Raw genomic sequence first — 25,328 nt, 5'->3', positions numbered from 1 at the left:
TGCAAAGTGAATAAAGGAAGAATGGGAAGAAGGAAGGAATGAAGGAAGGGGTAAAAAGGTAAGAGGGAGGTAGTGCAGGGAAAATGGGGGCAGTGGGAAGGAGGGAGGGAGAAATGAAGACAGGAAGGACAGAGGGTGGGTATGAGGATAGAGATACAAAAGGAATGTAGCAAAGAGAAGGGAGGGAGGGTGAAAGGAAGGAAGACAGAGCAGAAGTAGGAAATAAGGGAAAAAAGACAAGTTTATGAGCAATGAGTCAGTAGGGGAAAGTGTTAAAGGAGAGAGGGAGACAATGGGAGGGGGAGGAGCCAATAAGTAAAGCAAGTGCATTGTGAATGATGGGGGATTTACAAAGTAGTAGTCAAGTATATGTCAACTATACTTCAATAAAACACATAAACGTCAATAAAATACAATGTAATAAATATGGATAGATATCTAGGTAGGTAAATGGATGGGTGGGTAGGTGGGTGGATGGATAGATGGGATATACATTGATAGAAAGATAGATACCTAGATAGATAAAACTGATTAGAAAAAGGAGAAACCAATAAAAAGAGTACATAAAAGAGTTAGAAAGGGAAAGAAAAGAAATGGAAAACTTTTTGGACATGGGCCAGTAAATAGAGAGTAAAAGAAAGAGAGAAGATGGATGGACAGGATAAGATAGAATAGGGCAGGGGAAGATAGAATAGAGGAGGATAGAATAGGATGAGGCAAAATAGTATATAGGATAAGTTAGGGCAGGATAGGATAGGATAGCATAGGATAGGATAGGATAGGATAGGATAGGATAGGATAGGATAGGATAGGATAGGATAGGATAGGGCAGGATAGGATAGGGCAGGATAGGATAGGGCAGGATAGGATAGGATAGGATAGGATAGGGCAGGATAGGATAGGGCAGGATAGGATAGGGCAGGATAGGATAGGATAGGATAGGATAGGATAGGATAGGATAGGATAGGGCAGGATAGGATAGGATAGGGCAGGATAGGATAGGATAGGATAGGATAGGATAGGATAGGATAGGATAGGATAGGATAGGATAGGATAGGATAGGGCAGGATAGGACAGGGCAGGATAAGATAGGGCAAGAGAGGATAGATAGAGCAGGATAGGAGGATGGGCAGGATAGGATAGGGCAGGGAAGAGGAGGGAAAGGAAGCAGAAGGGAGAAGGAAAAGGAATAGAGAGAAAAGAAGTTTTAAAAGGAGAACAAAATAAACGGATTTTTAAAAAAAAAATGATAGAGGAAATATGTGCAAGAGAAAGTTTTTAAAGGATGAGCCAGTAAGAATAGACAATGTGAGAGGAAAGAAAGAATGAAAGTTTATGAAAGGAGAGTCAGTAAGAAAAGCTCATAATTTAGTCCAGTGAAGCAATGAGGTGGTAACACCTGCCTCTGGGATAAAAAAAAAAAATCACTTCAGCAGCTGTATTGCTTCCTCCATCTTTAACGGTTAGCTTCTAATTACAGTAGGAAGTTTCAGGTAGGCATCTTTTTTAAATGTTTATTTATTTTTGAGAGAAAGACCAAGCAGGGGAGGGTCTAAGAGAGAGAGGGAGTGAGAGAATCCCGAATAGGTGGTGCACTCTCAGCATGGAGCCTGACGTAGGGTTCGAACTCATGAACCTTATGATCATGACTTGAGGCGGAATCAAGAGTCGAATGCTAGGGATGCTTGGGTGGCTCAGTCAGTTGGGCGTCCAACTCTTAATTTCAGCTCAGGTCATGATCTTACAGTTCCGTGAATTCGAGCCCCACATCAGGCTCTGTGCTGACAGGGCAGAGCCTGCTTGGGATTCTGTCTCCCTCTCTGTTCCTCCCCTGCTTGCTCACTCTCTCAAAAATAAACTTTAAAAAAATCTCATAAAGAACGAGTCTAATGCTTAACCAACTGAGCCACTGAGGCACCCCTAAGGTAGGCATCTTAAACAGTGGCCACCTCAAATGGTTTTTAAAAAGGAAAATATTTTTAAAAATATGTTCACAATATCACATAGGTGACAGGAGAATGAAGAGATCTATTTCACATATGAAATAGACTTATACCACTATAATAAGGCCATCATCTTCTATCACATAGACACAAAGGGATGCATATCTTAAAGCTCTAGTGAAAATGCAATCAGCACACATAGTTTGGAATCCTTTTGTCTATCTGAATGATTAGAAACAGTAACTGTAGTCATATCTTTCACAGCTGAGGTATATGTGTACTGTCACTTGCCCCTGCCAAGCTCTGAGGCACAGCCAAGGAAGATCATGAGCACTCTCACAGCATCTCCAGCATAGTTGTTTGTGCTGTCGTGCATCCCCACACAGAGAAAAGGCCATGTTCTCACTGGGCAGGATGGAGGGATGGAGTTTTTTCCCTTCTCCCAGAAGACAACTCTGCCCAAGTATAGCTTTAACTACACAAGATAATACTGTAAAAGGGATTGCCTTGCCTCCCCATCACATCTGTCTTCTGGTTTCTCAACCTTGCCACTATTGACATTTTGGGCTGGATAATTCTTTGTTGTGGGGACTGTCCTTTGCATTGTAGAATGTTTAGCAGCATCCCAGGCCTCCACCCCCTAGATGCCAGGAGTGACCCTCCTCTGCCACATTTGTAACAATCACAATGTCTCCAGACATTTCCAAATGTCCACTAAGGGAAAAAATTGCCTCCCATTGAGAACCACTACTTATCCTCTGCAGTTCCTCCTTATAGCCCCATATGTATATTAGCATATAGCTCTCCTTTTATTGGGCATGAAAGAATAAATAGAATGTATCTTGGATAACTGTCATGTGCACTATTAAAAACAAATATTTTCTTGTGTTTCTTTAAGCTCCTTCCCCAGAGATAAAGAAAACAAGTGATAGTACCAGTGGCCAGAAATTACACCAAGGACAAAAACGTAATTGAAATTATTTGATTAGAAGTACTAAACTAGTAATTTGTAGAAAGATGGGATTTGGTACTGACCGCATCTGCTTACAATGCAGATAAATCCTCTATCCTATGTTATAAATGATGGATTTTGAGTAATATTTGCCAACAGTGCTACAGCCTCTCTTGCTTTCTGGATTAGACTCCCTAATTACTCACTCAGTTCATGTCACTGCCACCACATGCCCGTGAGCAGGACCGCGCATATTTTGCAGCTGACAAGTCTGCAAGCCCAGTTGAGAGCCCTGCTTCTCCATGGCCCCTGCTCCTGATCTCATTTCTGTATTTTTCCATTACCAACAAGATCCCAAGGCATTGTTTTTTAACCTGTTCCCCACTGGCTCCTACCGCTACTACTGCCAGTCTTCACTCAGCAAGCAGTTCTGCCTCCTAGGGAAGCTTTTCCCTGCATCTCATTTGTTTCATTCACCTGGAGAGTCGTCCTTGCAGATTGCTGACTGGAGGTGCTACTGATGTTTCTGAAGCCAGCAGCCCTAGGGACCTAGTGAGGACCGAGACTCCAACCAACACTCTTTCTCAAAACCCTGCCCTTCCTTAGACTTTGGAATTTTCAGGCCTGAAGTAACTTCTGTCACTTCACTGGCAATAGAAATATTTTATTCTGCCACTTATTTTTCCTCAGCAGTGGGGCATGCCCTCAGTGTTGCCCACTCTTATTCCCCTGTTCCTTTTAGAACAGCCTGACGGAGTAGCAGTTGTTGTCATTCTCAAATTTCAACCTATTTCTTGAATAGGCTTCTCTAATACATATATGGCTAGCACATTTTGCCAGTGCCTTCCTTCCTTTTGCTTTTGGGCTCAGTCATTGATTTTTCTAACATATTGCCTTTGTGGGGCCCCCATAATGGCCCTGAATTTCATGTAGCCTCCCCCATCTTTCTGCTTCTTTGCAAAAGATGATGTCCAAATGTCTGGGGTAAGAGGTGTGGCTAATGTTCTTATTTCTCTATGTGGCAGCAATATGGGCATCACCTAAACAACTTATTAGAAATGCAGATTCTCAGGCTTTACCCTGGACCTACCGAATTGGAATCTACATTTTCACAAGATCCCCGTGCTTTATATGCACATTGAAGCTTGGGGAACAGTGGCATCTGTGACCTCATGGAGGTGAAATAAAGCCATGGTGCTTAGATGAAATGTCTTCTGCCTCTGGTCTCCAGAGAGAGAGATGTTCTCATCTCTTCTGACATAGTGCTTGACCTGTTTACATTCACAGTGGAAGTCAGCCACCAGGGCAGTGACTCATGGTTTGGTCTCACTGAACGTAGAGCCTTTTGGCTTTCCCATTCCACCTCAATTCTGGCTGGCTGATCCATAACACTCAGGGTGGGGCCCTCTCACCTCCACCACAGTGACTGCCCTTGGAAAGCTTCCCAGCCAAGAGTGGCTTAAGAAAGCAAAATCTCAAGGGGAAATAGGAAGAGGTTGGTAAACAGGTACAAACTTTTAGCTATAAGATGAATAAAGTCTAAAGGTCTAATGGAAAACATGATGACTATAGTTGATTGCACTGTATATAATTGAAATTTGCTAAGAGAGCAGAACTTAAAATGTTTTCAACAACAACAAAATATAAATATGTGAGGTGATGGATGTGTTAATTAAATGGGGGGGGATCCTTTCACAATATATACATATATCACATCACCATGATGTGTACTTTAGCTATCTTACAATTTTGTATGCCAATTATATATGTCACCAAAGCTGAAATTAAAAACAAAGAAAGAGAGGAAAAGAAGGAAGGGAAGGGAAAGGATACCAACGTCAGAGAAAGGCTTGCTCTGCTTGACCATACTATATTATAGTTTGTGGCCCATGTCCCAGGTGAGGAGAAGGTGGCAGCAGTGAGGGATAGTCTAAGAGATTTCTTCCTAGAACCGTTAAGTGGGGAGCAGAGCAATAGTTCTTTTCTCTCTATGCTAACTTCACTTGTCTGAAGCAACCAAGACCCAAAGTAAGAAAAATGTAAGAGCCTCTTCTGATTTCTTTGCTCTCCAGCTTCTCCCACCACCCTTTCACTTTCCCACCGTCTCTAAGCCTCTAAAGGAATAGACTTCCCCACGCAACTTTCCTCAAGTCATATCTTCCTTCTTTCTGAGCCCAGATAGCTCTTCCTGGAGGGCTAGGGTATCTCCCTCCAGTACACTAAAGGAGAGTTATCTGAGCTAAGTATTCCAGTCTGTTGTTATACAAAAATGAAGGTTAAATTTAGGGAAATTCTCGAGACAGTTGCATGGCTTGCAAAGCATACTGTCTTGGCTATGTCATCCTATTTTCGAATGACAGGTGCTGAATATTACTTGGGTCTATATTGTGGCATTCCTCCTGTTAAAAATTCTAACCTCCTCTCCCCTAGTTCCACCCCCAAGCAGGTGGAGTACAAAACTAGGGCAGAGGTTTTGTACTTAGGGAGTCAAAAATGAGAAAATAATATAAAATTTTGAAACAGTAGCCCTGTTGTATAATGGCTGTTTCATACCTGTCAAGCCCCAAAAGGAAACACAACAAGAGATGGGTCTTCAGACCTACATCTGGAAATTATGCTTACTGTAAAAAAAATGTAAAATATAGAAAAATATGTAATATATAGAATGTAACACCATAATAAATATGGGAAAAAGGCACATTTTACTGAAGACATACAGATGGCGAATAAGCACATGAAAGAGTTGCTTAATATTATTAGTCATTAGGGAAATACAAAGTAAAGCACAATGAGATACCACTATATACCCAGTAAAATAGTTAGAATTTAAATAATTGAATTTACATAAGTGTTTGCAAGGACTTGAATCAGCCAGAACTCTGACACTACAGGTTGGAATGGAAAATGGTAGCCAATGTAAGTTAAACTACCATATGATCCCAGCCATCCCTGTCTTAGATATGTGCCCAAAAGAAGTGAAAATATATGTCCACATAGAGACTCATAGCAGCATTATTCATAATAGCCAAAAAAACTGGAAACAACCTAAATGCCCATCAGTGGGGAAATGGATGGAGTGTAGTATGGAATAGTATGTAGTAATAAAAAGGAATAAACCATTGTTACAGGCAACAGTATTGATGAATCTCAAAATAAATATGCTAAATGAAGGAAGCCAGTCCGAGAAAAAAAAAAGAAAAGGAGAGAATACATCCTATATGATTCCATTTGTAGCAAACTCTAGAAAATGCAAACAATTATAGTGTCAGCAGATCAGTAGGTTGTCTGGAAGACGGGTAGAGAGAGGGATGAACTATACGGGGAAACAAGGAAACTTTTGGGGTTGGTGGAAATGTTTGTGGTGATGGTTTCAATAGTTTGTATATGTGTCAAAACTGGACAAATGGTGTGTTTTAAATATATGTGGTTTATTGTACTTCAATTGCATTTGGATAAAATTATTTAAAATTATATGATTTCTCTTTCATTTACTTTTAGGACCAGGTCACCGTTCTCTGAGTTTTGTAAAGGTTCCTGCCAAAAACTCATCAGTCTTCATATCTTCTCAGCATGATGTACAGAAAAACAAAGCAGAACAAAAGGTAGAAAGTTGTATGTCTCCGATGCTTTATATTAATCATTAATTTATCCTGTTAACTATTATTTCTATGGGATATTGTCTTCACTGCCATGGTACTGACTGGTCAGAGATAATGGAGTCCTACACAGAACAGAAGGTTCTGAGTCAGCATCATGTTAAATGTACCATATGGTTTTGCAGAAACTGACTTAAAAATTTGCTGATACTGATAATAGCTAATGTTTACTGAGAATTTGCTGTGGGCCTGGGCCTGTGTTAAACTATAAGGAGGGGAAAAGGGGGAAAACAATTGACATGATATACAGATATGGAAAAGACATCATCACTACTCATGAGGACTCACTATCCAAGGATTAGACACATATAAACAAAAGTCCTTACCGTAAAATAAGACGAGAGTTTTGATTTGTACAAAATGTTTTGATTTGTACAAAATGTAGTGGGAGCACAGAAGATTTAGAGACTGATCCTGCCTAGAGAAGCCTTAAAAGGATTTATTAAAGGAGGGCTTCATTGTATTAGGTCTTGCGATATGAGTGGGATGCTTCCAGATGAATGAGGATATAGTGAGGCAGTATTACACACTGATGTTAAAGTGTTAAGTGAGAGCATGGGCAGCGCCAGAGAGGAGACTGAAAGGTAGGTTGCAGCCATTGTTTTGTACACCTCGTGGAGAATGGATTTATTGTCTCAGTAGTATAGAACCATTGCAGGTTTTTGAGAAGAGATGTGAAATAAGAATGAGATGGGGTTTAAAAAGATATTCTGGGGGCACCTGGCCGGCTCAGTTGGAAAGGCATGCAACTCTTGATCTCCCAGGTCATGAGTTCAAGCCCCACATTGAGTGTAGAGATTACTTAAGTACATACATTTAAAAAGAGAGAGAGAAGTCTTTTTTAAAACTAAAAAACAAATAAAAATATAATCTACTTGGGGCGCCTGGGTGGCTCAGTCGGTTGGGCGGCCGACTTCGGCTCAGGTCATGATCTTGCGGTCCGTGGGTTCGAGCCCCGTGTCGGGCTCTGTGCTGACAGCTCAGAGCCTGGAGCCTGTTTCAGATTCTGTGTCTCCCTCTCTCTGACCCTCCCCCGTTCATGCTCTGTCTCTCTCTGTCTCAAAAATAAATAAAATAAACGTTAAAAAATATATATATATAATCTAGTTGAAGTGTGTGAGATAGATGCAGTGTTTGAGAGAGAGGAGATTAGAGGGAATATCGTTTTGAGTCTACTGTGATGGTCCAGATAAAAATGATAAGGCCCAAACTCAGGCAGTGGCAGTGAGGGTAAACCAGAGGCTACAGATTTAACACGTTTCAGAGTCAGACGGTGTCAGGATTTGGTGACTCAATAGATGTGTAGATCCAGAGAGAGGGAGAGGATGATGATGATGGTGATGATGATGATGATGATAATGAGGATTTAATTTTTGTATATAGTTCTCTTGAAGTAGGATGTCTTTTCTCTGTGCTCCCATAGTGCTCAGGCTTACCTCTATGTCAGAAATCACTATACTGTGTCATCTTTTTCTGTCTGTTCGACTGTAAGATGATAAACTTAAGGTTAGGAATTGCATACCTTATTTTAATTCCAAGCAATGTGTTCAATCCATTGGATTGGTCCTATCTGAAATAAATGGAGTAACTCTAAGCTTTCTAGTATGGGTCACTGGATGGATAGTTATACCTTTTTTAAAAAGTTTATTTATTTAAAAAAAAAGTTTATTTATTTATTTTGAGAGAGAGAGCACATGGGTGGGGCAGAGAGACAGGGAGAGAGAGAAAATCCCAAGCAGGCCCCTCACTGTCAGTGTAGATCCTGACGCGGGGCTTGAACTCACAAACCATGAGATCATGACCTGAGCCCAAATCAAGAGTTGGACGCTTAACCAACTGAGTCAACCATGTGCCCCTGGGTTGTTACATGTTTAACCAAAATATGGAAGACAAAGGAGGAAAAAGTTTGGAAAGATGGGAGTACATGGGCACATGATAAGGTTCATTTGAAGTAGTTAGTTTGGGTACCTATGAGAGATATTCATCAAAGAGGTTGATACTGTGTATTAGCATTGAGACCAGAGCTTAGGAGAGACGTAGGGGATGGGAAGAAAAGGGGACATACTATATTAATGTGATTGCTCTAGAGCAAGCAAGTCTCTTTTAGAAGCTTAATTACTAATGAATGCTTTTTTCTTGAATATTAAACCATACAGAAACATAAAGAAATGACTAAAACATCACATATTTTAAATGAAGGTAAGAAAATGAACAATATTTATAATTGCTCTGTTGTCTTTCAGTTAAATAGTTTTGTTGTGTAGTTTTCTAAATTATGCCTTTTTACCCCTTATTATAAAATCTGTGATTATTTTGATTAAGGAAGATATAAAAATTATTCATGGTTGTAAATGTTAGTATCGAACATTTTTGAGTGATTGCTGGGTGAATAGGCACTTTGGAATCTGCAAACCATGGGGAAGTTAGAATCTCTGCTGTGGCTGCCTATACTGATAGGTAGAGTAAGTTTCTGAAGTACTGTGATTTGTGCAGATAATTCTCCCTAGGAGAAGGTCTCTATCGTCTAATGCCATCCTTTCTCCCCAGACATAAAAATACATCCAATTTCCCATCTTCTGGCTGAACTAGAGGTTCACTAAGTCTCTGATAGTCTCGGCAAAAGATTCCCATGAATATTCTACACACACACACACACACACACACACACACACACACACACACACACACACACCAAGAACACTACAACATCTCCATCTGGGTGGCCAATTAGCACCTTGAATCCAGCATGCACAAAACCAAATTCATGATCTTCTAGTCACCCCCAGACCTGTTTCTGTTCCTCCTTTTTTTCAGACACAAAGCTGGAGTCACCTTTGACCCTTTCCTATTGCTCATATTCTACATCCAAAAAGTTGTCATTTTGTCCAATTTACAGCCTTTAACTATCTCATAATCTTTCCCTCCTTTCCATTCACAACACCCCTGCCCTTAACAACTGTAATAATTTGCCTCAGTCTCTTTTTCCTCTTGTTAATCTCTCCTACAGTTTGTTGTGAGTGTAATATTCTCAAAATACAGCTTCGAACATATAATTACTCAAAAGTCCTTGGTGGTTCCCCCTTGCCTACTGAATAAAGTGCAAAGCAGTTCATTCTGAGGCAGGGGGAGCAATGGGAGATTAAGCTTGGCAAAGTAATTTAGGAACAGAAGTTAGGGAATTCAGGCTTGTCCCTGATGGTGGTGGTGAGACACTGGAAGGCATCTTGTATGTGGAGATACTGTCTTTATTTGCATAAATAAATACATCCCTGACTGTGGTAATTCTAGACATTATGTCAGTTCAGTAAGAACTGTATCATTTTTTTTTCTTATTTAAAAGTACCTTTTCTTTCCCCCAGGAATCAAAAGTAGCTCACTTCAAGCTCCAGGTGTTTCTGCTAAAACAAATGGCCCCAGACATTCTGTGCAGGCTATTTTGAAACAAGAGGTAAGTAACATTCCATTTGTCCTAGATACAGACAGAAAAAATGAAGTATGGAATTATTATCAAGATTGGTGTAATACAATTTCATTCATTAAAAGACAATTAACCACCCTATAGTAAGATTTTATAAAAATTGAAACGCAAACCCACAGTAATAATGCTCTGCTACTTCAGACTTCCAAAGCTCACAGCTGTCAATTACACTAGTGTTGTCATACTGTAAGTATAGGGAATATCAGTAACAAGTTGTAAGCTACCAAAAGTGATAAGACCAAGACTTTAAATGTGTTAAAAAGATCCAAAATTTGAATGTTATATTTACCTCAATTTTTATAGAGATTTACCAGGAGCAACTTGAATGTTCCTACTTAGCCCTTAGGTTATAGGCTTCCTAAATGATGAGCTTCAAGAACTTCAAAGTACATACCTGTGCCCTACAGAGAAAGCAACAAATTGGGCTTTGAGAGTCATTTTCTCCCAGTGCTGATGGGTTGTGCAGAGATAGCCATGCTGCCTCACCCTGTCCCCTTTGTGACCAGGGGTCACGTATCTGATGGTGGGAAGTTGGCGGCAGACATTCAGGGTGCAGCCTCTGGTCACAGCATAGATTGCCTTTGCAGACTTCCATATTGTCATTTTAAAAATCAAATCCACATTGGCTCTGTTAGCCCTGTATTAACTGGCTCAGCTGTTCTAAACAGTTAACATGGTTTAAAAGAGATGTCATCAAGCAGGAAATTCACCAAAGTCTTCCCAAAAGTCTGCCTTCACAACTAAAAATAGCAAGTGCCATCATTTGCAGTGTCCTATGTTAAATGCATAGTAAGCAACAGACTCAAATATATAGCTGCTCAAATGTAGCATGTTAGCCACAATATGCTTCTCTCTATAAACAAATATTTATTAAACACCTGCTGTGTACAGGGCACTGTATCACTGTATCAACATCCATAATTAGTATGCTTACTTTCTGAAAAAAAGAAACTTAACTACTCTAAGATAGTTTAGTAGTTGTACATTAGGAATTACTTTTCATTAGTCTCACTATGGAGCCATAAAAAAAGTATCCCCTGAGTGTAACATGGACAGTAAACTTAATACTACATACTTTGCCAAAAAAAAAGTCGATAAACACATTTAGACTATCAGTTTTTAAAGTAGGCTTTAAAATATATATATATATATATATATATATATATATATATATATATATATGAACATTATGAATACATCAAATGGTCACAGAAACCTAATTTACTTTGAGAAATAGCATGACCACTTTTATTACAATAGAATATGATACTATTTTCCAACTTTTTTGTGCATTCCATCAGTGTCAGGAAATATACTTCTGGTGGCTTGTGTTTAGCTCTCAGACCTGGGAAAAAATAAAGTCTACTCGGTTGGATTTATCTTTCTGTATAAATATCTAAACAGGTAGAGCTCTTGGCCAAATTAAAGAGTCATATCCTATACATGCAGAAAACCTTTCTGCCTCCCAGCTTTCTAAAATCATGTCCCCTATAGTTTGTTTAAAAACCACACATAATCTTTTTATCTGTTCAATTGATTACCTTCCATGCTGATCAGTGCACTCCTCAGTTAATTTCAGAATACCAATGAATTCTACAAACCTGTAAATTCTGTAATATATAAACCAAATAAAACTTGCATTTTTATTATAAATGGACTTTTAACATTGTTTTCCTAAATTTCTGTATTTTAAATGTGAGAAATAGCTGACGTTCAAATTCTTTTAAAACCCCCTTGATGAATTTCATTGTTTTTTTTTCTTGTGGCATATATAGGTGAAATATGCTGATTTTAATGAAGAAAGGGCCAAGAAATCAAGCATTAGCTCTAAGTCAGGTAAACATTAGCAACAGTTATTAAGTAAGTCCTAAAATCTATTAACCTATTCATTCAACTAACATTTATTGAGCTTCTGCTGTATGATAAGCATTGTGCTAATTATTACATACATACAAAGTAGAAACTATACAAAGTAGAAAAGCCATGGTCCCTCTCCTGGATTTTACAGTTTAGTGGGGAACACTTATGCCAATAATCACAACCCATTACGATAAGTGTAATAATGGAGGTATGTACATAGTTCAGTGGAAGCATAGGGAAGCCAGGGAAACTTTTATAGAAGCCACAGTTGGGCTGAGACATGAAGGATAAGAAAAATTTTCTAAGCAGACAAATAGAAGGAGAACCTTCCAGGAAAAGGGAATACGTTTACTAACATATAGACATTAGAGCATAGTACATTTTTGGAAATAGAAATTTTCTCAGAATTGCTTTATCTAAAAGTTCCAGTTAGAGAATTTCAGGAAATGAAGCTTGACTGGTAGATAAGGGTTAGATCATTGTCTCTGGTAGGCCAGGCAAAGAAATCTACCTTTTATCCTGTTATTCAAGTGCAACTATTGAAGAATATTGGCAGGGTCATAATATAATCAGAATTTGCCTTTTCTAAAAAGGGGAAAAAGAGGGGCGCCTGGGTGGTGGCTCAGTTGGTTGAGCGTCTGACTCTTGATTTCAGCTCAGGTCATGATCCCAGAGTTGTGGGATTGAGCCCTGCATGTGGAGCCTGCTCAAGATTCTCTCTCTCTCCCTTTCCCTCCCTCTTTCTGACCCTCTCCTCCACTCACATACTCTCATAGATAGATAGATAGATAGATAGATAGATAGATAGATAAAGGGATAAAAGAATTAGAGGTGAAGAGACTAGAGGAAATGAGACAATAAAAATAATAGCATTTACTATATGCCAGTTACTATGCTAAATTTGTTATATCCTCTCATTTAGTCCTCCCACCAATTTAATGAGGACAGAAACATTTTTATCTACCATTTTACATATAAGTAAATTAAGTCTCAGAGTGGTAAACTATATTGCCCAAGGTTTCACAGTGTATGTGAAAGGTCTGTCTTACTCAACCAATTCTAGCCACAATGCCATACTCTCTCTTACTACAATTCAAGAGACTATTACAATAGTCCAGGCTAGAAATGAGTCCTGAACAAGGTCAGTGGCAGTGAGGATGAAGAACTGGGTACATATTTGACTCAAACTAAGGATGTTGAATGGATGAGATTTGGTTACTGATTGAATACGGGAGATGAAGGAGTTGAAGACAACTCCCAGATTTCTAGACTGGGCAACTAAATGAGTAGTGAATAGTGGTGCCATTCAGTAGACAGGCAGTACAGAAGGATGAACAAGTTTGGAGGAGAAAAAAATTAGTTCAACTTTTTTAGGTAGATTATACTTTCTCCTTTTAATTCCCTCTTTGATTTGAGAGTTATCCATGTTTCTTAATTATCAAGAAATTAATATTTTGGGTCACAGTTCTTTTAATTAAATTCAGAGAATATAGCCTGTAAATCTTGTAACAGGTTGAAGTTGTTAAGGTTTTCTTTGTGGCCAAATATGTGATTGCTATTTGAAAGTGCTCCATGGACATACCAAAAAAATGTGTATTCTGTATTTGCAGGATATAAGGCTCTAAATGAATATTAAATTACATTTATTGATTGTATGTCTTTACTAATTTTTTTGTCTACTAGACTTTTTTTTTCTTATTGTCTACTAGATGCGTCCGGCCATTAAAGAGGTGTTTTGAAGCTCTACACTATAATTGTATTTTTATCAAATTCCTGTTGCATTTCTAATATGTTTCACATAGGCTCTTCAGGACATGTAATCCACCATATTCATATAAACCATAGAAGACTTGCTTATTTTTTGTAACAGTCACATTAGTTATCTATTGCTAAGTTTAAAAATCACCCCAAAGCTCAGTGGCTTAAAAAAACAATCAACATTATCCTACAGTTTCTGTGGTTAAGAATACAGGAACAACTTAGCTGCGTGGTTCTGACTCAGGGTCTCTCATAAGGTTATGATCAAGATGTCATCCAGGGCTGTTGCAGTCATTTAAAGGCTTGACTGGAACTGGAGGATTCACTTCCAAGATGGCTCACTCACATAGCTGTTGTCAGGAGGTCTCAGTGCCTCACCTTGTGGGCCTCTCCATAGGGCTTCTAGAATATCATGATATGGCATCTGGCTTCCCCCAGAGTGGGTGATCCAAGATAGAGGGGCTGAAACCACAGTATATTTTATAACCTAGTTTCAGTAAGTTATACACCATCATTTCTACCCTGTAGTGTTCATTAGAACCAAGTCACTAAGTCCAATGTACACTCAAGGGGAAGAGAGTTAACCTCCACTTTTTGGAGGGAGTATTGACAAGGAACTTATAGACATACTTTAAAACTACCACAACAGGGGCGCCTGGGTAGCTTATTTGGTTAAGCATCTGACTCTTGGTTTTGGCTCAGGTCATGATCTCACAGTGAGATGGAGCCCCATATTGGGCTCTGCACTAACAGCATGGAGCCTTCTTGGGATTCTTTCTCTCTCTCCCTCTCTCTCTCTCTCTCTCTGCCGCTCCCCCGCTCACACTCCTTACTCTCTAAATACATGAATGAATGAATGAATGAATGAATGAATGAATGAATAAATAAATATTTTAAAAAATAAATAAAAGGACTACAACAGTATTATCTTCACACTTAATTTTTCAGTTTTATGCACTTCCTTTCCAAAACTGTACACATGCAAAAACATACTCATATACAAAGAAACTCAAGAAGGCACATAGAATTTTAAGTAAACCTTTTAAAACAGATCATTGGGATTTACTGGTTATTCACAATACACTTTATATTTATTAGGAGAAAGATAAATAGTAATTCACCTTGACTTTGAACTGGCTCTAATTGGTAATACTACTTTCTATTAATCAGAGCTTTGCTTGTCTAAGACTATTTAGTCATGTATGCATATAAGTGACATACAGCATTCCAGTATTCCTATGAATATATTCTACATGAAGACTTGCTTTAGGTATAATTACTCAGAAATATTTTCTAAATTCCACTTATGCAATTTTGCTAGATGTCATGCAAAGACAGTATTTGAGTGGAAAGAGATTATGACTGTTAGACTAATAAACAAACATTGATCCAACATCTATGTTAAAGAATTGATTCAATAAATAAGTATTATTGAGTGTTTACTATATGCCAGGCACTGTAAACCATAGCATAGTAAGTCCTATAAGAGAAGGAAGTATAGAGTGCTTCAAGAGCATTGAAAGAGGATGCCTGTCTATCTAGGCAGATTTCAAGGAAGGCTCTCTGAAAGAGGTGACACAAGCTGAGTGAATCCTAAAAGATGAAGAATTTAAGAGAGGGATACCAGAGTTATAAAGGAAATAGTAAGGGCACAGGCAAAGGGAATTGCATGTTGTTCAGTGTCTCTGGAGCATAGAATACATGTACAATGGTGACCAGAGATGAGGCTGGTGAGGTAGGCAATCGCCCCAGATCTTAAAGTATATTTTATGCCTTCCTGGGAGTCGATGGAGGGTTTAAACACAGCAGTGACAGCAGGGAATAAAGACATATTAGTACATGTTTATTACCATTTTACAATCTATACCATTACTTGTGAAAGATACCAACAAGTAATAATTTTCTTTCTCTCTCTCTCTGAAAATTCATCTGTAGCTCAAGGAGTCTTTGCTTCTCATGATTCACCAATTAAGTAAGTATCTAATAAAACTTAATAAAGTAATGTGTTATTTTAAATTAACACTTTAATAATTACACAGGAGTGCTGCTTGAGGGCGGATGTTCCCATGGACACCTCAGTTATTGCAGTTCTGCCTGCATTCATTTTTTGCGACCTCTTGGGACTAAGCTAAAATTGTAAAGTTGGCAAAGTTATGTATGTTCTTTTACCTTCTCTCTAGTCACACTTTTGTTCTGTGCTCCCCTAACACACAGGGTCTTCATTCCCTTTTCAGGTAATACTACCTCTTCTTTCCAGGTAGCTTTCCAGGATCTAGATCTATTCTTTTCCCCTCTCCACATTCAAACATACATTACTCGTGCCTTTTGAGGTTATTGGTTTTCTAATGACGATGAATTAGTTTGTCAATAGTATTAATGACTTAATCTGTCACCCCATCTTTAGGATATTTGTACTGTAACCTAACGTAATGAATCTCTAATGAGGCAAAATCCAGGACAGTGGAGAAAGGTGTTTCTTTGGGGGCCTAGGTGCCTTTCAGCCCTCCAACCTTGTGGCCACCTATTCTGCTAAAGTGCTGTTCCCCTCAAACTTGAATATTTTGTGCATATAAAATAACTCCTGATGGAACACAAATATCCAACACCATCATGTTTTAAACACTCAAACCAAATGAGGTCCAGGATAGGTTTTATAAATTCCAAATTCTGATGAAAATGGTTGGGTAAGGTGAAGCAGCGTGTGGTGGTAAATGGTGTTGACATTCAGAGCAAGCTTCCTAGAAAAAGGATTTTGAGCTTAGGAGTGATGAAGTCAGTTTGTCTGACTTACTGAGTACTCATAAGATATAAAGATGCTGAAGGAAGGAAACTGACTAGCCCACTGTTAGGACAGTTTAAAGAAATAAAGGTGAGGAATAGTGATTATGTAGTTTTAGAAAGTATTCATCCCTGTTCTCATCTTCCTCCTGCCATCCACTATACTAGACTACAGAACTACAGAATCACGTGAGTCTTTTCAAAAGCAAATGCTCTGGGTACCCTTTTGCTAAAAATCTTAGCTCGGCTAAAAGGAAGAACTTTGCTCATGACCTGGAGCTTCTTCCCCATTCTTCTCAAATAGACGGTGTTAAAATACTTTTAGCTATCCCTAGGACAATTCCAGTCCAGAGCACACCAAAACATAGCTAATGACACCATCTGGTCTGGCTCTGCCCATTGCACCCATGTCACATTCCCTTACCTTACAGAGAGGAACACAGGTTCAGGGGCTTGAGCTTAGTCCTCTTTGATGCATCTCATTGCTTCACAAAGCTCAATGCAGCAACAGATGCATCACATCTGTTCCACCACTTACCTCTCTCCCTTCTCTTCCTCTCAAATCCTCATTTCTCTGTTTTTCCTAATGCTTAACCAAGGGCCATACACAGGAGCCTTAAAATAGAATTAGAAACCAAAGAAATCAGGACAAGAGGAGGGAAATGTGATAAGATCGTGGTGGGGTAGACAGTTGTAATAATTAAGCTTTGCATTTAGATATTGAGCATGTTCTTATGATTGGGATGGAAGATGACAGGAGAAACACAGTAAAGAAGGCAGTGAGTCTTTCACCCTGAAGATTATGCTCAGAAGTCTGTATTTCATTCACTGAATGACAGTCTAAAGGCTTTCAGGAGGACTGTGATATTATCAAGTCAGTAACTCTGCTGAACAACTGTGACAGCAGCATGTAGGACAAATAGAAGACACTTAAATCGGTGCCCATTACAGAAGTCCATTAATGATTTGTGGCCTGCACAATGGCCTTCCTTTTGGAGTAGAGACAAGTATGCATCCAAAACATGTTAAATGGGAATTTATGTGCCAAACTTTCTTGGGAGCCTACTATGTTCAGAGTATAGTTCTGGGTATTGGGATACAACGATAAATAAAGCACTACCTCTGACCTCAGTTGTTCTTTACAAAACATCAGGACAAAAGACAGGGAGACTTGAGGAATGCCAGAGAGTGAACTGAGGGAAGGGCAGTGGATAAAATGTCAGGAAAAGGGAAGGCCACCCATGGAACCACCCAGTTTTGGCTTTCAGATTAAACCACTGATGTTAGGATACAGAACTGATGCTTTTAATTCCCACTTAGCCACTGGAATGAGTAAATGGATTTGGCAATAGAATGGACTGTGCATGTGGATGATCAAGAGGTGTAAGCCATCACCTCAAAGCTATGGGTCTGAGATACAAACAGAAGACCACCAATTAGATTAAAAATTAGGTATTCAGAGGACTAGGCAGACTAAATTTTAGGTTTGTCACATTAATCCTCAAGGGGTGGCTGGCCAACCATGTGAAGATATCTTTAAGTTATCTTCTGGACTAAAGCAATGTTGTACAGAGAAGATCAGAAGCAGAGAGGTATATTTATAGCTTTGTGAAATGGCAAGTTAAACGATGAAAAAGTGTGCCTTCTCTTTGGGGCTTCTGAAATAATGGTCATTAAATATCGCTGCCCTCTTTATTTAAGAAGTAGAAAGTGAGCAGTACAAATGACCTAAACTTTAGACACTTTAATGGCATCAATCTATCAGGGAAAACCACCGAAGACTAGGGAAAAGTAGATGAAATATCATGTCACTCCTGAAATTGTGATGGAACTTTCCAATATGACAGCAGGTTCATTTGCATGCTTCTGTTCATTTGACACCAGTGAGAATCTGATAATTCATTGCAGATTATAGATTGCATCTGATATTACAACTATTTTTTAGTGGCCTTCTATGAGGCTTCCTCATTTATCTGGTTAGTTTTGTTCTCAGATATTTGCCATTTCCTCTTATCTAAATGCATGCCTTTGGGACAGAAAGCCTGTGGGGACAGAGAGCAACAAATACACAGGACTCACCGGGTTCCACCTGCTGTGTATGGTGTGAAGCAGAGAAAGCAGAAAAGAGTCTGGATGCATTAGGTTGCAGAGGACTTACAAGAAGGAAATTGTGCTGGAGTTGGCCTAAGAAACTGAGTATTGGAAAAATAAACGAAGCCAAAGGATAGGAACTGTGTCACTGACATCCACATTCATGTTCTAGTTCCATATTGCAAAATGCTCCAAGTCTGAGGATGGGCTATTGCTACCTAACCCTAGCTGAGACCTATAAGTTTTTCTTTTCCCACTAGGAGTCAGGTTGTAATTTCAGAGACTGGCTGTATTTCTCAAAATTGAATTGCAGGCCTTGGAGAAAAAAGTAATTTTGATAACATAAGGGCAGGCCAAGTAAAAATGTAGAGTGTCATTTTTCCTTTAAGGAGGTCAGGAAGAAGAGAGGCAAATGATCCATGTTGGCAGGAAAATATAATATAAATAAAAATTACAGTCTTAGGCCTTGTTTTTTAAAACTTTTTTAGTATTCTATAATTTATATGATTGTGTGGTTCTCTTGCTACAATTTAGTAAAATATATTTTTGGTTCCATGTAGTAGGTGATAATAACGAATTCTGCTGAAAACATAGAATAGATTGCAACAACATGGATGGACCTAGAGAGTATAATTCCAAGTGAAAGAAGGCAGTAAGAGATAGATAAAAACCATATGATTTCACTCATGTAGAATTTAAGAATCAAAACAAATGAGCAAAGGAAAAAAAGGCAAACCAAGAAACAGACTCTTAACTAGAGAGAACAAACTGATGTTACCAGAGGAGAGATGAAATAGGTGATGGGGATTAAGGAGTGTGCTTGTTGTGGTGAGCACAGGGTGATTAAAATAAAAACCTTAAAAAAAGAGAAAAAAGCACAGGATAGAATGTTATGATACTTAGAAAAGGGCTACATCTAATTTGGTATTGCATGTGATCAGAAACCCATTATTTTAATCCATCATTATCAATAATCATCCATGGGTCTTTTTCTACTGTAGTGTGAAGGGGAGGAGACTAGGAGTTTTGAGGAGGTGGGCAGAAAGTGAATTTTCTGGAAGCTCTGATCAAGCAGAGCAGGCAGAAAGGACTAGCCCGCCCCCTCTCTCTCCAACCCCATACTCTTCCCAACTCACTACAAAACAAACTTGGCTAAGGTGGTTCATGAGTAGTAACTTCAGACAGATGTTAGTTTATGCAGCAGCTGTTTATTATTCTACTGTTTATGCAGCAATTATTCTGCTCCAGAGTAATGGAGCATGTCCTATACCCACAGGCCAATATCTAAGTAGGAGGCTAAATAGGGGGATTAGACAAAAAATAAAACTTACTCTTTTTTGTGAGTTGCTATGGAGAAAAAAAAAATCTCCAAGTACAAAGGAGAAAATATGATTCACTGATTAGGAATTGGGGGGAAAGTTACATAAATTATAAATCAGAAGTAATAAAATCAATGTCTCTTTACTTTTCAGACAACAAAACTATCATAACTGCTGTCAAGGAAAAGTATGTACAATGAAATTCACTGATAAAGCAACATGTTAAGGATATTTTGTAATATGAGATTAGAGAAAAATCTGTGAATCAGACAATGAGCAAAATCATCTGTTGACGTTTCCCTCTTTGTCTTCTTCTCTTCCTTGACTTTCACTCTCAGTTAATCTTGAGTTTTGCAGGGGTCCAAAGTTACTGTTATTGGCCCTTTGGGCAGAGGGGCTCAGGAGGATATATTGAAGGAGCATTAGGAGCTTTAGTCACCAGGTGAAAAGCATCAAATACCACAAACCCACTCCATAATGGGAAGCCATTAAGGGAAATGTCTTTGCATACTATTAAGATCTGGCTTAGGGCTGAGCATCCTGTCCCTTGGGCATGTGAACCAGGATGCCTAGATCTGTCTCTTAATTTTCCTAGGAGTAAGGAAAATCTTAGGGTCGTACTCCATCAAAAGAAATACCTGGTCACTTGAGAACTGCAACTTGGACCAGGCCAAGATCAGAGGGTGAATTTGATGAGCCCCAACTCTAGGGCTAGACAGAGGAATCGTGAACATGAGAGAGGTTCAGGGGAGTAGAACACACACACTTTTCACACATACACCTGCTCAATTCAGAAAACAAGCAAGAAACACAAAGACATAGACTTACTGGCACCAAAAGGATATTTCTTGGTTTAATAGTATAGTGAGAATAAGGTGAAAATCAGATTCTATTTATCACAGTTCACTTCATTATAAGAATGCCCCTATTTTATATACCAAGATTGGAAATGCCTCTTCTCTGCTACCTTATGAGTAATAATGTAGGACGTCTGTACATTTTCTCTGGTATTAAGAAAATAATATATATTGAAATTCTTGGCTCATATGTATTGGAACAGATTTGGACCAATTTAGATCAAGAAGGTAAGTAACTTACCTGTTAATGGTTAGATGTTAGAAGTGTTTGATTTCAGCCATGTTTATGTAAAACAAGTGTTTTTCAACCATATGTTATCATCCCAGACTATGTTTTTCAAACTCAATAGCCATTTTCAAGTGCAAGCAGTAGGTGACAAAGAACGCATTAAGAGAACTAGATAGCAGTGATGTTTGCACGGCATTATGAGTGTGCTTAATGCCACTGAACTGTACACTTTAAAATGGCAAAATGGTACATTTTATGTTATGTGTACTTTATCACAATAAAAAAGCATTAAAATATTTGGGAATTGGGGTGGAAAAACTGGCTTTTCCCTGTAGTGGCTCTCAAACCTCTAACGGATCATGAGAGATATGCTACCTACAGCAAGGTGCTAACTTTTCATTGAATGTTGGCCTAAACCCGAACAATCTGAAAGGTAACTTTGGAGGTAATTGGGAGGCAACAACCACATTATAGGGAATCTGGTGCCCAAATGCCAGGATATCAAACAATGCATAGCCAGAATGCCAGGCATCCAGCCTTTGCTGCCGCTGACTTTTATGCACAGCTTTGAAAAATAAGAGTTTCTGTGGAAGGTATGCATTCTTGGTCTAGATGTCTTGAGGGTAACAATAACTTCAAAACAAATACTATTTTATTATAGGCAGGAGGATTTTTATGTTCCCAAAATATATCTTCAATAAGTAGAAGTACCTAAACAAATAAAGTTTTTCAGGTGCAATTTGCATCTGGCCCAGTCCAGTCTTAGGTGTGACAGTGAGTACAATTAACCATTGAGGAAAATGTCATTCAGTTCTGGCCCTTGGGTTCTACTTCAGCTCATACTGAAGGACCCCCAACTTCCTCCTACTGCTCAGCCTTCTGGCCCTTTGAGTCTCAGGTGTATCTCAGCCTTTTGGACCTAAATGAATGTGTTACTTTACTTCTGAGCCATCCTCTGTCTCCCTATCCAAGACAGTTTGCACTGAGAATTCTTTTGTTGCACCCAAACCCTGTTCACTTCCCCTAAATCATCAGTACTAATAGTTGACCATTAATTAAGCCTTAACAAGTAGCTGTAGTCATCAGCATATATAAAAGCACAGTGAACTTTCAGAGGAAGGCAACAACAGGCAGGCCACAGAGCCCACAGGCTGACCACTCCACTGTGGCGCTTTTTCACTATTGCCTCATAGCTGAATAGATGCCTACATAAAAAGAGGCTACCTCTGCAAAGGCATATAAATGTTTTGGAGGCAAATTTGTTTTCTGAAATAGTTTGTTAGAGGTAATCTGGTTTGTATTTTTAAGAATTATTTCATGGATCATAAACACAGTCTGTCTTTTTGCCAGAGCATTGGTTTTCTATGAGCTTAGACACCCACCTGGCTATTTTTAAATTTATGTATTTAAATTCAAGTTACTTAACATACAGTGTTGTACTATTTTCAGAAGTAGGAACCAGTGACTCATCACTTCCGTATAACACCCAGTGCTCATACCAGCAAGTGCCCTCCTTAATGCCCATCACCCACTTAGCCCATACCCCCACCTGCCTCCCCTCTAGCCACCCTTTTTTTTTCTCTGAATTTAAGACTCTTATGGTTTGCCTCCCTCTCTATTTTATTTTTCCTTCCCTTCCCTTCCCTTATGTTTAGCTGTTTTGATTCTTAAATTCCACATGAGTGAAATCATATGATATTTGTCTTTTTCTGACTGACTTATTTCACTTAGCATAATACACTCTAGTTCTAACTCATAAACATGGAGAACAAACTGAGGGTTACGGGAGGGATTGTGGGAGGGGGGTTGGGCTAAATGGGTAAGGGGCACTAAGGAATCTACTCCTGAAATCATTGTTGCTCTATATGCTAACTAATTTGGATGTAAATTTTTAAAAATAAAAAATAAAATTAAAAAAATAGTAAAAATAAAATAAAATAAAATAATAATAATGCACTCTAGTTCCATCCATGTTGTTGCAAATCGCAAGATTTCATTCTTTTTGATCACCAAGTAGAATTCCATTGTATATATATACCACATCTCCTTTATCCATTCATCAGTCAATAGACATTTGGGTTCTTTCCATAATTTGGTTATTGTTAATAGCACTGCTATAAACATTGGGGTGCTTGTGCCCCTTCGAATCAGCATTTTTGTATACTTTAGATAAATACCTAGTAGTGCAACTGCTGTGTTGTACCTGTATTTTTAATTCTTTGAGGAATATCCCTACTGTTTTCCAGAGTGGCTGCACCAGTTTGCATTCCCACCAGCAGTGCAAAAGGGTTCCCCTTTCTCCACATCCTTGCCAACAGCTGTTGTTGCCTGAGTTGTTAATGTTAGCCATTCTGACAGGTGTGAGGTGGTATCTCATTGTCATTTTGATTTGTATTTCTCTGATGATGAGTTATGTTGAGCATATTTTCATGTATCTGTTATCCATCTGGATGTCTTCTTTGGAAGACTGTCTATTCATAGCTTCTGCCCATTTCTTCACTGGATTATTTGTGTTTTTGGGTGTTGAGTTTGATAAGTTCTTTATAGATTTTGGATACTAACCCTTTCTCTGATATGTCATTTGCAAATGTCTTTTCCCATTCTATAAGTTGCCTTTTAGTTTTGTTGATTGTTTCCTTCACTGTGCAGAAGCTTGTAATCTTGATGAGGTTCCAATAGTTCATTTTTTCTTTTATTTCCCTTGCCTCCAGAGACATGTCTAGTAAGATGTTGCTGTGGCCAAAATCAAAGAGGTTGCTGTCTGTTTTCTCCTCTAGGATTTTGATGGCTTCCTGTCTTACATTTAGGCCTTTTTCCATTTTGAGTTTATTTTTGTGTATGGTGTAAGAAAGTGGTCCAGGTTCATTTTTCTGCGTGTCGCTGTCCAGCTTTCCCAGCACCATTTTCTGAAGAGACTTTTTTCCATTGGATACTCTTTTCTGTTTTGTTGAAGATTAGTTGGCCATACAATTGTGGGTCTATTTCTGGGTTCTTTATTCTGTTCCATTGATCTGTGTGTCTGTTTTTGTGCCAGTACCATACTGTCTTGATGACTACAGCTTTATAATACAGCTTGAAGTCTGGAATTGTGATGCCTCTAGCTTTGGTTTTCTTTGTCAACATAACTTTGGCTATTCCGGGTCTTTTCTGGTTCCATACAAATTTTAGGATTGTTTGTTCTAGCTTTGTGAAGAATGCTGGTGTTATTTTGATAGGGATTGCATTAAATGTGTAGATTGCTTTGGGTAGTATAGACATTTTAACAACATTTGTTCTAATCCATGAGCATGGAATATTTTTCCATTTCTTTGTGTCTTCAATTTCTTTCATAAGCTTTCTGTAGTTTTCAACATACAAATCCTTTACATCTTTGCTTAGGTTTATTCCTAGGTATCTTATGGGTTTTCATGCAATTGTAAATGGAATAGATTCCTTGATTTCTCTTTCAGCTGCTTCATTATTGGTGTATAGAAATGCAACCAATTTCTGTACATTGATTTTATATCCTGCGACTGAATTCACATATCACTTCTAGAAGTATTTTGGTGGAGTCTTTCAGGTTTTCCATGTAGAGCATCATGTCATCTGTGAAAAGTGAAAGTTTGAAAGTTTGACTTCTTCTTTGCCAATTTGTATGCCTTTTATTTCTTTTTATTGTCTGATTGCTGAGGCTAGGACGTCCAGTACTATGTGGAACAACAGTGGTGATAGTGAACATTCCTGTCGTGTTCCTGACCTTAGGGGAAAAGCTCTGTTTTTCCCCATTGAGGATGATATTAGCTATGGGTCTTTCATATATGGCTTTTATAATGTTAAGGTATGTTACTTCTATCCCTACGTTCTTGAGGGTATTTATCAAGAAAGGATGCTGTATTTTTTTCAAATGCTTTTTCTGCATTTATGAAAAGGATCATATGGTTCTTATCCTTTCTTCTATTAATGTGGTTTATCACATTGATTGATTTGCAAATATTGGACCAGCCCTGCAGCCCAGGAATAAAGCCCACTTGATCATGATGAATAATCCTTTTACTGTACTATTGAATTTGCTAGTATCTTGTTAAGAATTTTTGCATCCAGGTTCATTAGGGATATTGGCCTGTAATTCTCCTTTTAGGTGGGGTCTTTGTCTGGTTTTAGAATCAAGGTAATGTGGCCTCATAGGATGAGTTTGGAAGCTTTCCTTACATTTCTGTTTTTTGGAACAGTTTTGAGAAGAATAGGTATTAACTCTTCTTTAATTGTCTGGTAGAATTCCCCTTGTTTGTTGGGAGGAAATACAAGGCCTCTTATTTGTTGGGAGATTTTTGATAACTGATACGATTTCTATGCCAGTTATGGGCCTGTTCAAATTTTCTATTTCTTCCTGTTTCAGTTTTGGTAGTGTGTGAGTTTCTAGGAATTTGT

At 38.5% G+C, this 25,328-nt stretch overlaps 1 protein-coding gene across 1 annotated transcript in view; it reads left to right on the top strand.

Annotated features, from left to right (window-relative positions):
* Window positions 1-25,328, top strand: part of LOC106981567 (fibrous sheath-interacting protein 2-like) — a 75,148-nt gene that overhangs the window by 12,601 nt on the left and 37,219 nt on the right. The window contains 6 exon segments of the mRNA XM_053201657.1: window positions 6,394-6,497; window positions 8,708-8,750; window positions 9,911-9,999; window positions 11,805-11,865; window positions 15,583-15,619; window positions 19,989-20,022. Coding sequence (XP_053057632.1) covers window positions 6,394-6,497; window positions 8,708-8,750; window positions 9,911-9,999; window positions 11,805-11,865; window positions 15,583-15,619; window positions 19,989-20,022 — 368 coding nt within the window.

Source organism: Acinonyx jubatus, chromosome X (assembly GCF_027475565.1).
Source record: "Acinonyx jubatus isolate Ajub_Pintada_27869175 chromosome X, VMU_Ajub_asm_v1.0, whole genome shotgun sequence".
NCBI classification, from domain to species: Eukaryota; Metazoa; Chordata; class Mammalia; order Carnivora; family Felidae; genus Acinonyx; species Acinonyx jubatus.
This window is presented reverse-complemented; position numbering and strand designations above follow the sequence as displayed.